A 12,864-nucleotide genomic window follows, 5' to 3' on the forward strand; every position below is an offset into this window, starting at 1 on the left:
TATTTATTTTTGCCCACAGCCGCGGCGACTTACTTCCCACGTGAGTGGTCCTACTTTTTGTCGGTTGATAAAAACGGTCCACGGTGGGATTTATGCGACAAGAATTTGATTTTGGGATCAGATTTTTTTTTTTATTGATTGACGTTTATGTTTATTTTTTATGATTTATCTTTTTCATTTTATCGCACTTTAAACATTTTCTTAACTGTTTTAAATTTTTTTGTAATAAATATATTAAGGCCACGTGTGATTTTTAACTTTTTATTGACTGAACAAAATGACAAACAAAAAAAGTGTTTTTTGACGTCAATATCGCAATATCGACCCCAAAAAATATTGATTGTCGTATCGAATTTGAAAAATACGTCATCGGCCACCACTAAGATGCAAAAACTGCGTCTTTCTCCCTGTGACGTTGTTGGCCTTCGTTCATCTTTTTTGTCCCCGTCCAGAAAACTTGTTGCCAAAAATGCCGCCTTCGACCGAGCGAGGCGACGGTTCCCCGGACCGGGTCAGCAGCTCGGCGTCGAGGAACGGCGTGACGGAGTCCTCCAGCATGGCGTCCACCTCCATGTGCGGCAGCAAGGAACACGGAGGCCTGCCCATGGTGATGCCCATGATCCCTCCGCCGCTCATCAAGCCCCCTGCTGGTAGGTGGCAAGTACCACGAAACACAGGAGTGGATGAAAGAGAAGCTGTTCGCCTCGTGTTTTGACTGGCGGCGGCGAGGGCCAGCAAACAGAAAACAGGCTGCAGAGGATTCAGATCAGCCAAACTGAGAGCCTCAACGCCAAAATTCCAATCTCTGTATTTTGAACCAACTTTGTGCTGCGTTGTAAGTTTCAGAGAATTAAAAACATCAAGGTCATTTCCAGCATACACATTTTTTTTAAATTTTTTTCCCTTCTTCATCCCCTCTCCCTCTGTCCTGTGAACACCACAATATACCAAATCCCGCGGAGATTTCGTCCTCAGATGACACTCTGTGCCCATAACTGCAGGCGTCGGAGCCGAACATTTATGCAGAGCAGGGCGACTTTTTAACGCCGCCGCGGCGGACCTACCCCTCCCCCCCCCTCCCCCCCCTCCCACGACCTCCCAGAGAAAGCACAGGTGGGAGCCGGGGGGCCGCTAATGAGGGCCGCTACCTGCTGTACACCTTGTGTTTTTTTTTTTTTCTTCCCCCCCCTCCCCCTCCTTCCACCTGCCCCGGTGTCAGTAACACCCCCGTCAACTCTCCCGAGGAGACGGGGGTGCGCTGGGCGGCCGCGCACAGGAGCCTTCATTATCCCCGACGTCTGGATGCTGCTGCCCTGCTCCCGGCGGAGGCAGCGAGCCGCCTCGCCGTCGGCCAACAGGGGTCCCCGCTGGGGCCCGCCGGGGCGGGGAAACAGATGGTGCGCTCCCACTTAAAGCCCGGCGCCACCCGGCTTGCACCTCCCTCACCCCCCCCCCCAGTCCCCCCCTCCGCCAGCCCACCCAACACACACACTCACCCCTGCCACCACATACCCACACATGTGCTGAATTATTCATGCGCCGCCGTGCAAAAAAAAAAATCCCACAAAGAAGCTTTTTTTTTTTTTTTCGAGGCGCAGGTGATGGCGGCGGCCATGCTGGCGTTCAGCATAATCACTGACCGCTGCGCGCACATCAGACAGGTGCAGGAGTTTAGAAAGGCAGTTGTGTTTGTCAGGTGAAGAAGAAGAACGACCAAAAAGCCCAAAAGTAAAATCTTTGTTAGGGTGAAAGTGATTTGACGCTGGCCTCTGATTCACTCTGTTTTATTCCATGCGTCCACCTGGTAGAGCCAATGAAAAGGCTCGAAAGGGGAGGAGCCTTCAAAAGTGCATGGAGAACTGACCAAGTTGGCCGGACAAATTTCCTCAGTACCAGCAGAGCGAGTCGGTGACAGCCCCATGAAATGTTGTAATGGTTTATCACTGTTTTCGGACGTTAAGCTGCGTTTAGCCTATAGAGAGGAAAAGGGCTTCACGTGAACTGCACCCATTTAATAAAGGTTTAGCGTTTTCGGAGAGGTGAAAGTGGGCATGACTCGAGATGTCCATGTAAATATTGGTGATGGTTGATGGCTGTTTTCAGTCACTGAGCTACATTAAGCTTTTTACGTTAAGCGTTTTAGAGCGTCCCCCTTTATTTAATTTGTGCCCTGCTTGGATTCAACTACATTTCTAGAAACCCCCAAAAAATCCATTGGATCGCTGTCCTGTTGTTGTGGCTTCCTTTTCAATCAACTCGAGTTGATGCGCTTCCATGGTATGCTGCCACGCTAGATAAAAACAGGGCTCAATATCACGTTATAACGGGAAACTTTCACAGAATAACGTGATAGCTTCACATTTTCTTTTTACGTGAAAATGATCACGTAAAAACGTGATAGTTTCGCGTTATGACGTGATCCTGAGCTCTGTTTTTTTTTTTTTTTTTTTTCTAGGGTGGCAGCAAAGCGCTTCCGTAAAGGAAGCCCACCTGACAGCGCTTTTCATATTTTGTGATTGTATGGCAGTCTTCCAAGATACCAGCTAACTAGGAGCAAGACCCCTGTGTCTCAGTTTTTTCTTATGTACTGTATATGAGAACCATTCCAAGGGTAGGAAAACCAAATTGCTCTCATTGTACTGTGAGTGTAGACTTGTATTAATGTATTTGGGCAGGGTCAGAAATCATAAATCAAGCCAGATTGTACACACTGGACCACTGGACTACAACGACAGTGTGGCCACAGTCAGTCAGAGTTCAGCCCCCCCCCCCCCAGTGCCTTGCGTTCTTTGCTCCTTCTTTGATTGATTAAATATCGTCCAGTCGTTTACAAGCCGGCGGCCGCTTCCTGTTTCCTGGCTGTAGCTCCGCCTCCTTCCTTTCAACGAAAGCTGAGCGATCCAGTCAATCTCCGTCCGTCTGCTCTGTCTGGTTTCAAATTGACCTAATCTCAGAAACCCAGCTGCCTTGCAGTGATTTGATGTGTGTGTGTGTGTGTGTGTGTGCGCGCATTTTTTTCTTTTTTTACAACTCCACAGGGCGAAATGTGTTTAAGGCCGCGCCTGTACACCCACGACACCCACGCGCTCTGCGTCTTGTTTTCCCTGTCATCACCGCGGCGGGTGGCGGCAGGCCAGATAGACGGAGAGAAGCCGGGGAGAGCGGAGGAATGAGATAAAGTAGGGAGGCGAGGAGAGACATCAATTATGCATGTGGGGTCCACTTCGTTATCTCGGCGCCCCCCCGGGGGACATTCCCTCCGTTTAATTGTGAGCGAGTTTCTACATTAAATCCGACGGTTCTGCCGATCCATTAAGGCCAACATGGCGTAGGAGAGCCGGGGCAGGGCGCGATAAGGAGGTGACAGGCTAATGGGCCTGCGTCTTGGGTTTTTATCTTTTATTTTTTTCTCTCTTTCTGCTCGGTCATAATGTGATAATTGGCAGATACGACAGGAAATCTCAGAGGATCTCACTCGGTGGCAGCAGCGGTGGGATGTTTGACAGTCATTGGTCTGGAATAGAATAAAATAAAATAAAATATGTATATGTATGTAGATATTAACTGCAGTGTATTTACAGAGTTGTTTTAAATGAGTTAAAACTAACTTTTAGTTGAATTGAAACTAACTTTAAACCGTGCAGCAGTTCGGTATGAATTGTATTATACAGTAATAACCAATGAGGCAGTCAAGACATCGCCTCTGTGACAAACGCAAAAAAAAAAACAAGCAAGGAAAGAATTCCCATGGAAATTTTATCCAGTCTGTGATGTCGCTGCCTGTGTTACCTGGAGGCTGCGGGGAAGATTGAAGGATTTATGAACCGCTGCTGCTTTTCCTCCTTCGAGATTCACGGTCTTTCATCGTCATCATGCTGATATAAAGAAATCTACTGGCGTGGAGGAAAATGAAACAAACAATCCATCCTGAATCACCAACCGCCCCCCCCCCCCTCCTTTTCCCTCTGCCGCCTGCTGTTTTTCCCAGACGACGACGCGTCCAACGTGCAGATCATGTGCGCCTGGTGCCAGAAGGTCGGCGTGAAGCGCTACTCCCTCAGCATGGGCAGCGAGCTGAAGAGCTTCTGCAGCGAGAAGTGCTTCGCCGCCTGCCGCCGGGCCTACTTCAAGAGGAACAAGGTAACACTCCTCTTCCTTCTCCTCCTCCTTTCCCTCCTCCTCCTCCTCCTCCTCCTCCTCCTCAGCAGCTCTGACATGGCGTCATTTATTGGCTGCGCGGTACAGGGGTGGGACTCGGGTCTCCTGGCAACAAAGCGCGATTGGTAGCAGAGGGCAGAAAACTTGACTTTTAAGTAAAAGTGTAAGAAAGAAAGAAAGACAGGAAACGGAGAAAAAAACCCGTCACAATTCCCCCCCCTGGGCGCCTCCTTTTTTTTTTTTTTTTTTCTTTTTTTTTCCTGGATTGGGGCTCCTGTGCAGAATGTCTATTCTGTGATGCACTAAACCTGGAGACGTGATGTAAAGCTGCCTCTGTCAGCTGCTGTCTTCACTCTCCCTCCTCCTCAACTGACTGCAGTTAAAACGTCTCCTCTCCTTTTCTTGTACTGAAGCCGGGATATGTAAGGAATTACGCCGTGAGTATGGCAAGTTTTACTCTCCTGCTTGTATGTGGAGTCAGTTCTTCATCTGAGCATAACACTCACTTCCCGAAGCACGGCACCGGAGCAGGGGCGGAGGGGCGGAGCTGCACTCACCGTCTGTCCCTTCATCTACTCCCCCTTTTCCTTTGATTTTCCTATTCTATTTTTGATTTTGTCCAATCTGGAACTTACTTAAGAAGCATGAGAATGGAGATGAGCCCCGTGTCTGCTTTTCTTCATGTTGTGTGTATTTTTTTTCCCCACCACTTTCTTTCCCCACTAGTTTACTTTCATTTTAAGTGAAAGCAGCTTGTGTTTTCCTTTGTGTTGCCACGATGACGACGGATCTGTCTGGTTTCCCGGTGATGCCGTGTGTGTGTGTGTGTGTGTGTGTGTGTGTGTGTGTGTGTGTGTGAGAACCTCATGGGAGAACTAGTGACAGACAGGGACGGTGAGGCCTCGAATCGGATCAAAACCCGCCCTCTGAACCGCTTTCGTTTTGTTCTTTTGGCTCCAAAACAACAACGTTTTCAAGGCAAATCCATCAAATCAGTCACAGATCAGTCGGAGCGGCTGGAGACGCGACAGCAACGGTGACGTGGGCCCAGCAGGAGTGAGCAAAAACAGGTCACACGGAGGAAGACTGAGAGCGGAGTCACGAGGAAGAGCGGAGAAACCAAACTGGAAAACTTTAAGACGAGGAGACTTTAAAATGAACTTTAAAACGCTTCTATTTGAACAGGATAGGATGATGATGATGGTGATGATGATGGTGATGATGATGATTATTATCATTATTAGTAGTATTATACGGAAGCGTATTGCATTCACTTGGAAAAAAAAAGCTCTGTTTTTCGGGGTAATTATTTTTTCCCCCCTGGTTTTTGGAGTAATTTATTTTTTCATTTTTTCGGACAAATTTTCCCCTGTTTTTCATGGGAATTTTTTCAGCCATGTTTTCTGTTTTTTTTTTTTTTTTTTTTTTCTTTCTGAATTATCGTGATACTTCGAAATCCCGCGAGAAAACCGTCAACCTGCAAGAGACTCCCGGTGGATCTATGGTGACTCATGCTACTGCCCCGCTCGCACATGCTCCATCTTCACCTTCTACCGTACCGGGTCAACACAGGGTATGGCGTGGTAATACCATCCACGTGACTTCAAGACAGGACCGTCTCCCAGTGTCTCGAACCCAGGTCAAAGTAAAACTTGATTAAACTAAACAAGCTGGCCATGTTTGCTCCCATTAAATCACACTCTCAATAAAGGAATGGGTGCGATTGTTTCCGATGCTCTCTAAACTTGGGGGAAAAGATTAGTCCGAAAAAAATGAAAATAACATTATTCTGAAAAAAAACAAAAAACACTGGAAATCAGAAAAAAATTACCCCGAAAAACCAACCATAAAAATAAATTACCTCGAAAAACAGCTTCTTCTTTTTTTTTTTTTACCAAGTGAATGCAATGCATGGTAGTAGTAGTAGTAGTAGTAGTAGTAGAAGTATTGAAATTATACCTCATTAAATCCCTGGCATATGACAAGAAAACTATCCAGAATTCAACACTTTCATTATTACAATTTAGCTCAAAAATGCCAAATTCTGAAAACATAAAATCAGCCAATCAGCTGCTTCAAACGCTCGCTGCTCATTATCTCTCAGTCGCCAGGCACAACACTGGATCTGATGAAGTGCCCCACTTCAACAAACCATTAAAATCATTTTGTCTGTGTGTGTGTGTGTGTGTGTGTGTGTGTGTGTGTGTGTGTGTGTGTGTGTGTGTGCGCGCGACTCTTTGTCTTGTGTCACAGAACTCGTTTTGTTTTCGCAAAGGTGAGAAATAAAGTGGAGGATGATGACAACATTAAATACCGACGGAATACAACACAAGTGCGGCCGCTATTCACCAAAAGGAATTTCTTTTCCTCTGCTTTAAAAGTGGCACCAGTGTGAACAGGATGAACTTTCCTTTCATCCCAGGCCCTGTGGGTTCCCCCCCCCCCCCACTGAACAGCGGAGGCCACGTGATGGCGTCTTAACGAAGCACGGGACGAAGATGAAACACTTCCCGCTCTTTTGGTTGAAGATAATTCGCATGAAGCACAACACAGAGCCACAGAGAGCAGAGCAACAACAACAACAACAACAACAACAACAACAACAACAACAACAACAACAACCACCGCCACCACGTAGCCTTCACATCTTCCCTCCAGTCCCATTTGCAAACAAAACATTTTGCCACATGTGAAGGAGAGAAAAGTGTCTCCTGCCCGAGAGGAGAAGGAGGTGGAGGGAATTATGTTGCACGAGACCCAGTGCCCCTCTTCCTCCTCCTCTTGCTCCTCCTCTTCCTCCTCCCCCCTCCGTCCTCTCTCACAAGCTCCGCGCGGCCTTCCGTTACGCTTTCCGAGGGTGTTTGTGTGCGCGGCTGCAAAATGATTGAAAGTTTAACGAACCACTTACAAGCCCGTTAACTGGTCACGCCGTGAGATTTTTTGGATCAGTTTTGTTGTTGTTGTTGTTGTTGTTGTTGTGGTGGTGCTGGTGCTGCTGCTGGTGGTGCTGGTGGCGGCGAGTGGCTCTTCCTCGCCGCCCGCGCTGCTCAATTACTCTGTCTGCAGCCCGGCTCTCTATTCTCCTCTTCTCTGGCTGCATCGATTCACAAAGTGGCTCCTCTTCCCCCTCGCTGACGCTCTACGTCTTGTTAGCCTTCTGTCTCGTGAGGACGGCAGGAAGTTGACAGGCACGGCAGCGGCGGTTAGCGACGACGACCTTTATTCCAAATAGCCTCTCTGCCCGTGCCGTGGTTGCCTTCGCGCGCCGCCGTTCCGTCTCTGGCCTCGTCTCACCCCCCCACTCCGACTCCCACATACGCACACACACACACACTTGCTCGCCGGACTTGGCCGCCGAGATTAACTCGGGCAATTAGCAGTGATGGATGGCTCTCCGCTCGCGTCAAGCACTGCAGTAGGAAGCGGGAAGGGCTGCAGGATGCTTTGTTTAGCCCGTTATGTCTGTCAGCCTTCATATTCCACCGCGGCGAGTTGATGGGACACCGCAATGGAACGGTCGAGGGAGTGCTCCTGGTTGCTGGTGCAATTTCCCCACTTTCCTTTCCCTGCATGGCTCGAGAGTATTAAGCCCTATTCGCACTGGATTAGCATTATTGTCAATTAGCCCCCGTGTCTGCGTTTCATTCAGTGCGTGCCTATTTTACTGGCATTAAGACCCGGATGTGATGTCAATGCGCTGCACGTGACAACTGTGACAACTGAGCGTCCATTCAAAGCCACTCGAAATATAAAAGAAACGGTCTCTTACTTCTTCAGAACTTTCGCTCTTTTGGCTGAACGGAGCTTTCTCTTTCTTCCAATGGGTTTCCAGTACCGGCACGAGACTGTGTTTGCGCCTGAAACGCTGTCCAAACTGCCACCGATCATTTCCCCCCGCAGCCTCCATTTTTCAACTGGGAAAAAAAAGGTAGTGAAGGCGCACAATAAAAGCAAAGAAATACACCTCAATCACCGGGATGCAGATTCGCACGGGACGAGTGCTACCGCAGGGCGTCTGTATTTGGCGAAATATGGTAGGTGATTTGCGGACATGGCGCAGACGTCCTCTGTGATAATTACAAATTACCAGAGGTCCCCAGTTAATGCTAATCCCGTGCAAAAAGGACTTCATGGCCAATTTTACCCTTTTTTATCCATTGGAAAAAAGAAATCTTTAGCAGATTTTGAGACACTTCTCTTCCCCGAGAAGAGAAAATGCACACTTTCAACTCATAGGAAAAAAAAACAAAACAACTAAATTGTGAACCTGTTGTTATACAACAGTGACGTACATGAGAGTCTGTCAATGGCACTCTGCGGTAAGTTGGCCAGTCCTACGCTAAACACGGTGAACGCGGTGAACTCAACTCAACATTCTGAATCTTTGGAAGGAGTTGTGTGCTCGCGCTGTGACAGGAACAGGAAGCTGCTAACAGTCTGTCAGCATGGATGCTGCAGCGCCATCAATGAAATACAATCAATGAAAAGCCAATAGTGAAGACATCTGATTGGCCCAGTTTGAAGGTGATAGACGTTAGGTTTGTCCAATCACCCTCAAGAATTTTTTTTTTAAGTATGTTGAGATAAATTCAAAGCCAATGTATGCAGCTCAAATCCCCCACCACCTCGCAAAAAAACTAAACAAAAAGCATGCAGGCTGAGTGAGTGAGGAGACTTCAGTTTGTGTTTTACAGGATGCTTTTTGTTCACATGATGAGTTTCCTCTCCGGAGAGCCGCAGCCTCCATCAGCGTCTTTCCCCGGGAGCTCCCTCCAGGCGCGAGGGGGCAGAGTGCTGCTTCATGTCAGCCCAGAAATGTCACATCACCACAGACACACAGACACACACACACACACACACACACACACATGCACACGCACGCAACCCTGTGTTCCCTGCCCCACTGCGAATGCTCACAATTTACTTAGCAAGTCGCCGAGGACACGTGCACGCATATAGAATAAGAGAAGTGAGGGCATCTCCCCCTCTGGTTGTGTGTGTGTGTGTGTGTGTGTGTGTGTGTGCGCGCGTGCATGTGTGTTTAGCTCTGTGTTTTGGGTGCAGCTCCTTGTGAAAATGTGGAGTGTGTGTCTATGTGTGTGTGTGTGTGTGTGAGTGTGTTATGAGGTGTGTAATGCGGCGCTCGGTTGGCTGGTTGCTGCCAAGCAGGCAGCCCTGAGACCTGCCTCACGCTGCCCCAGGGCACACAGAGGAGGCTGATTATCTCGTAGCTGCCAGCCATTCAGCGCAGATAAAGACAAAAGTAACTCCGGCTAACGAGCCGCTGAGATTGTCAAAGCGGAGCCGCGCACGCGAGCTCCCGCGATACTCGTCTCCCGGTGTCAAAACTTGTTGCAATGAAAAAAGAGAAAGCGAGCCACGGAGAAGGAGAGAGGGAAAAGAGGAAAGTGCAGTCGGGAAATTTCTTTTGTTTCAACTCAAAGGTTCAGTGTGATGATGGCCAGAACTTACTGCCAGTTAAGCTAACACCAGCAGCTACCTAGAAGAGATGTGTCCGTAGACATGGGCCATGAAAGCCATGTGGCTTTCAAGCCGTTAATTGTTCCTCTTCAAATGAGGAAATGTTGTCGTCCACTTCTGACAGAACTGCGCCTAGCGCTTCGTCCGCTCCACTCCTGCTAGCAAGCGGCTTGCAGCCGTCAAAGCAACTTCAAAGACACCAAGACTTTAGCAAGACTAGAGAGCATCGAGATCGAGACAAGACCAAGACATTTGGGGTTCGAGACCAAGACAAGGCTTTATATGTCAAAGAAAGGTAACAGCAAAACAGAAAAAAAATCAATCAAACGGTCTCTTTTCAGCAAGGTATCTTTTAATATTTTTCTATAACATTTTGCTGCTTTGCCAACTATTTTTGAACCCTTTTCAATAAAAACAACTTGCTTCATAAAATTAAAAGATAAATTAACGAGGAATAAGTGGGTGTGTCACTCCGGGTGTCACAACCGCACCAGCTGGATTCTTTTCCGTTGTCCGTCATTGTAGCGAGAGTCTTGATCAAAAATCCCGAGTCCGAGACCTTTAAAAAGTGGTCTCGAGATCGAGACCACTCACCAGTGCTACAAACAACACTAAGGGACTGATGATGATGCTCAGACCAACTGGGAGAATGCTTGAGATCAGAGCTCAAAATGTCGGACGCTTCAGTTCACTTGCAAGGAAAAAGAAAATTCCTCACTGATGATACAAACAGCAACATGCTCATAGGTTTGTAACAGAAAAGCTCAGAGTTGTAGCCAGAGAAGCCAAACATTTTCACATTTAACGAACATCTCGTGTGTGTGTGTGTGTGTGTGTGTCTGTGTGTGAGAGAGAGAGAGGGAGAGAGAGAGAGAGAGAGAGAGGGAGAGAGAGAGAGATCTGGGATGAGCTCGGCTTGCGCTTGTCTGTGTTTGTCCCTGGATTTTGGGAAGCCTGCCGGTGGGCGCCTCTCGTTTTTTGGGAGCTGCTTTCTTGGCAGGTGACGGGCACACACACCTGGACGTGTGTGCGTGCCCAGATGGGAGCGCCGCTCGGTAGCAGCTGGTGTGACGTCCCCCCACAGGACGGCGTTGCTGAGGGATGGAGGGAGGGAGGGAGGGAGGGAGGGACAGAATGAGGTGGTGGATGAGGCGGCAGCATGCTTTTCCCTCGCAGGATCTGTCTGCTAGAATGGCGGGAGGAAACCCTATTTCACAAACAAATTCTCACATCTTTTTTACAAGTGGACCTGCTGTCTGTATTCTTTATTCACACCACTTCATGATTTTAAAGATCTGTATCATTTTTAATTTCATATTCATTTCATATCTATCTATCTATCTATCTATCTATCTGCTATGTGTCCCGTGTGTGTGTGTGTGTGTGTGTGTGTGTGTGTGTGTGTGTGCCTCACACCTCGTTCACAGTGCCAACACCTCATTAGTACAATATGCAAATGTCCTGGCGAGGGGCCACAGGGTCAGAGCGCACTGGAGACAGAATAATGGCTCATCTTTGCCTGTGCGTGCGTGCGTGTGTGTGTGTGTGTGTGTGTGTGTGTGTGTGCGTGTGTGTGTGTGTGTGTGTGTGTGTGTGTGTGAGATTGGCCAGATTTGTCCGCCCCCCCCGTGCCTCAGCGAGGGGAGAACAGCTGTAACGCCGCCGAGGTTTCACCGCCGGCTTTTCCAACCGCTGCCATTCCTAACTCCTGCTCGTCTTCACCTCCAGTCTCCTCCCCCTCACCGCTTCACTTTTTGACATTTTTTTTATTTATTTATTTATTTTTTACTCACATTGCACATTCTCTCCTCACGTGGCACGGGCCAGCTTCATTTGGTCTCATGCACTGGCAGCAGCGAAGTCCTCCTCCTGGGGACGGGGGAGGAGGGTGGTCGAAGGGAGCAGATGGAGACGCAGGGGAAACTGAATCACTCTTTGGACGACATAATGCAGAACAAACATCCCCAAAACTGTCTGCGGGTGTCTTGGAGAAGAACACGACGGGGAGCTGGAGGCCAAATTGGACGCGGCCCGTCCAGCAGGGACGCCGCTGGGAATTGTGTTGGGACGTGAGGGGAGTGTCAGTGGTGTGATATGTCTGAGGTGGAAGGATTCTTTTTCGTTTTTTTTTTTACATCGGCACATTTCCAAATGTCGGATTTGTGTATAAGAAGGAAGAAAGATGGATTTTTTTTTAATTTTTTTTTTCCCCCCCGCCAAGTTCTTCTTGTTCAAACGCTGTGCACTACGTAATAATAACTACGTAATAATACCACCGCATCATAATTGTCTGCATATCTGCGGCTCCAGCCGTGGACCTGAGGTTGAATCTCCTCCGATGAGAGTGACTGCGGTGTGGTGGTGGTGGTGGTGGGGGGGGGGGGCCTCCTCTCCTCTCGCACGCCTTTCGGTCGAGCCGACCGTCTGTTTCCACGCGCCGGCACGACGCACGACTCTTAAAAAGCTCCTCACGGGTTCTCATGCTCAACTTTAAACCCTCGTGTGCGGACGCCGGCCCTCAGACCTCCACTCCATCCCACCGTCAACATTTCCGCTCACTCTCCTCTGCGTGCGTGCGTGCGTGTGCGCATGTGTGCGTGTGTGCATGCATGCCTGTGCGTGAGTCAATTTTCTTTCCCCTTCCCCATCCCTGAGTTTTTTTGTTGCCTCTGTTTCACCTGTTTATTTTTGTCCATCCGTTAAAAAGAAGCCATTATGTCTCCCTCCCTCCCTCCCTCCCCCCCAGGCGAGAGACGACGACGGCCTCGGTGGGAAATTGCGGCAGCACAGCTTTACTCAGGACACGGCCAGGCTTGTCTACAAGGCAAACAGCGATGTGCTTGTAAGGACCATTCAACACTAGACAGAGTCTGACGGCTGCTGCACAAATATGTTGTGATGTTGTCTTTTGACTGTGTAATTTAAGAGCCATTTCTTCCCCTTGACGCGCAAAGAGAGCGTTGGCTGCGAAAGCAGGCGCCAGCCATCACGTCCCGGCAGCCAGTAAACAGTATTTTATATTAAAGTCACATTAATTTCAGTTTGCCATATCGTTGTCTCATGCATGACCATTTGCATTGCTCATTTCTCTTTCTTTTTCTTTTTCTTTTTTATTTATTTATTTTTACATTCAATAAATCAAGTGGAGGATTAGATAAATAACACATAGGAACAAATAACAGAAAATAGTCCCTTTGTAATGAAAACGAGTCATAATTTTTTCCA

At 48.3% G+C, this 12,864-nt stretch overlaps 1 protein-coding gene across 4 annotated transcripts in view; it reads left to right on the top strand.

Moving 5' to 3' along the window:
* sobpa (sine oculis binding protein homolog (Drosophila) a) overlaps positions 1 to 12,864 on the top strand; it is a 34,558-nt gene that overhangs the window by 12,061 nt on the left and 9,633 nt on the right. For 2 of the 4 annotated variants that reach the window (XM_076023533.1, XM_076023536.1), the window contains 4 exons: positions 453 to 650; positions 3,989 to 4,140; positions 4,572 to 4,595; positions 12,386 to 12,481. In XM_076023533.1, the coding sequence (XP_075879648.1) occupies positions 453 to 650; positions 3,989 to 4,140; positions 4,572 to 4,595; positions 12,386 to 12,481 (470 nt within the window). The remainder of the gene's footprint in view (positions 1 to 452; positions 651 to 3,988; positions 4,141 to 4,571; positions 4,596 to 12,385; positions 12,482 to 12,864) is intronic. The other 2 variants (XM_076023534.1, XM_076023535.1) reach the window with 2 other exon arrangements.

This window comes from Nelusetta ayraudi, unplaced genomic scaffold, assembly GCF_046127955.1.
Source record: "Nelusetta ayraudi isolate G7.1 ecotype Tasmania unplaced genomic scaffold, CSIRO-AGI_Nayr_v1 ptg000015l, whole genome shotgun sequence".
NCBI classification, from domain to species: domain Eukaryota; kingdom Metazoa; phylum Chordata; class Actinopteri; order Tetraodontiformes; family Monacanthidae; genus Nelusetta; species Nelusetta ayraudi.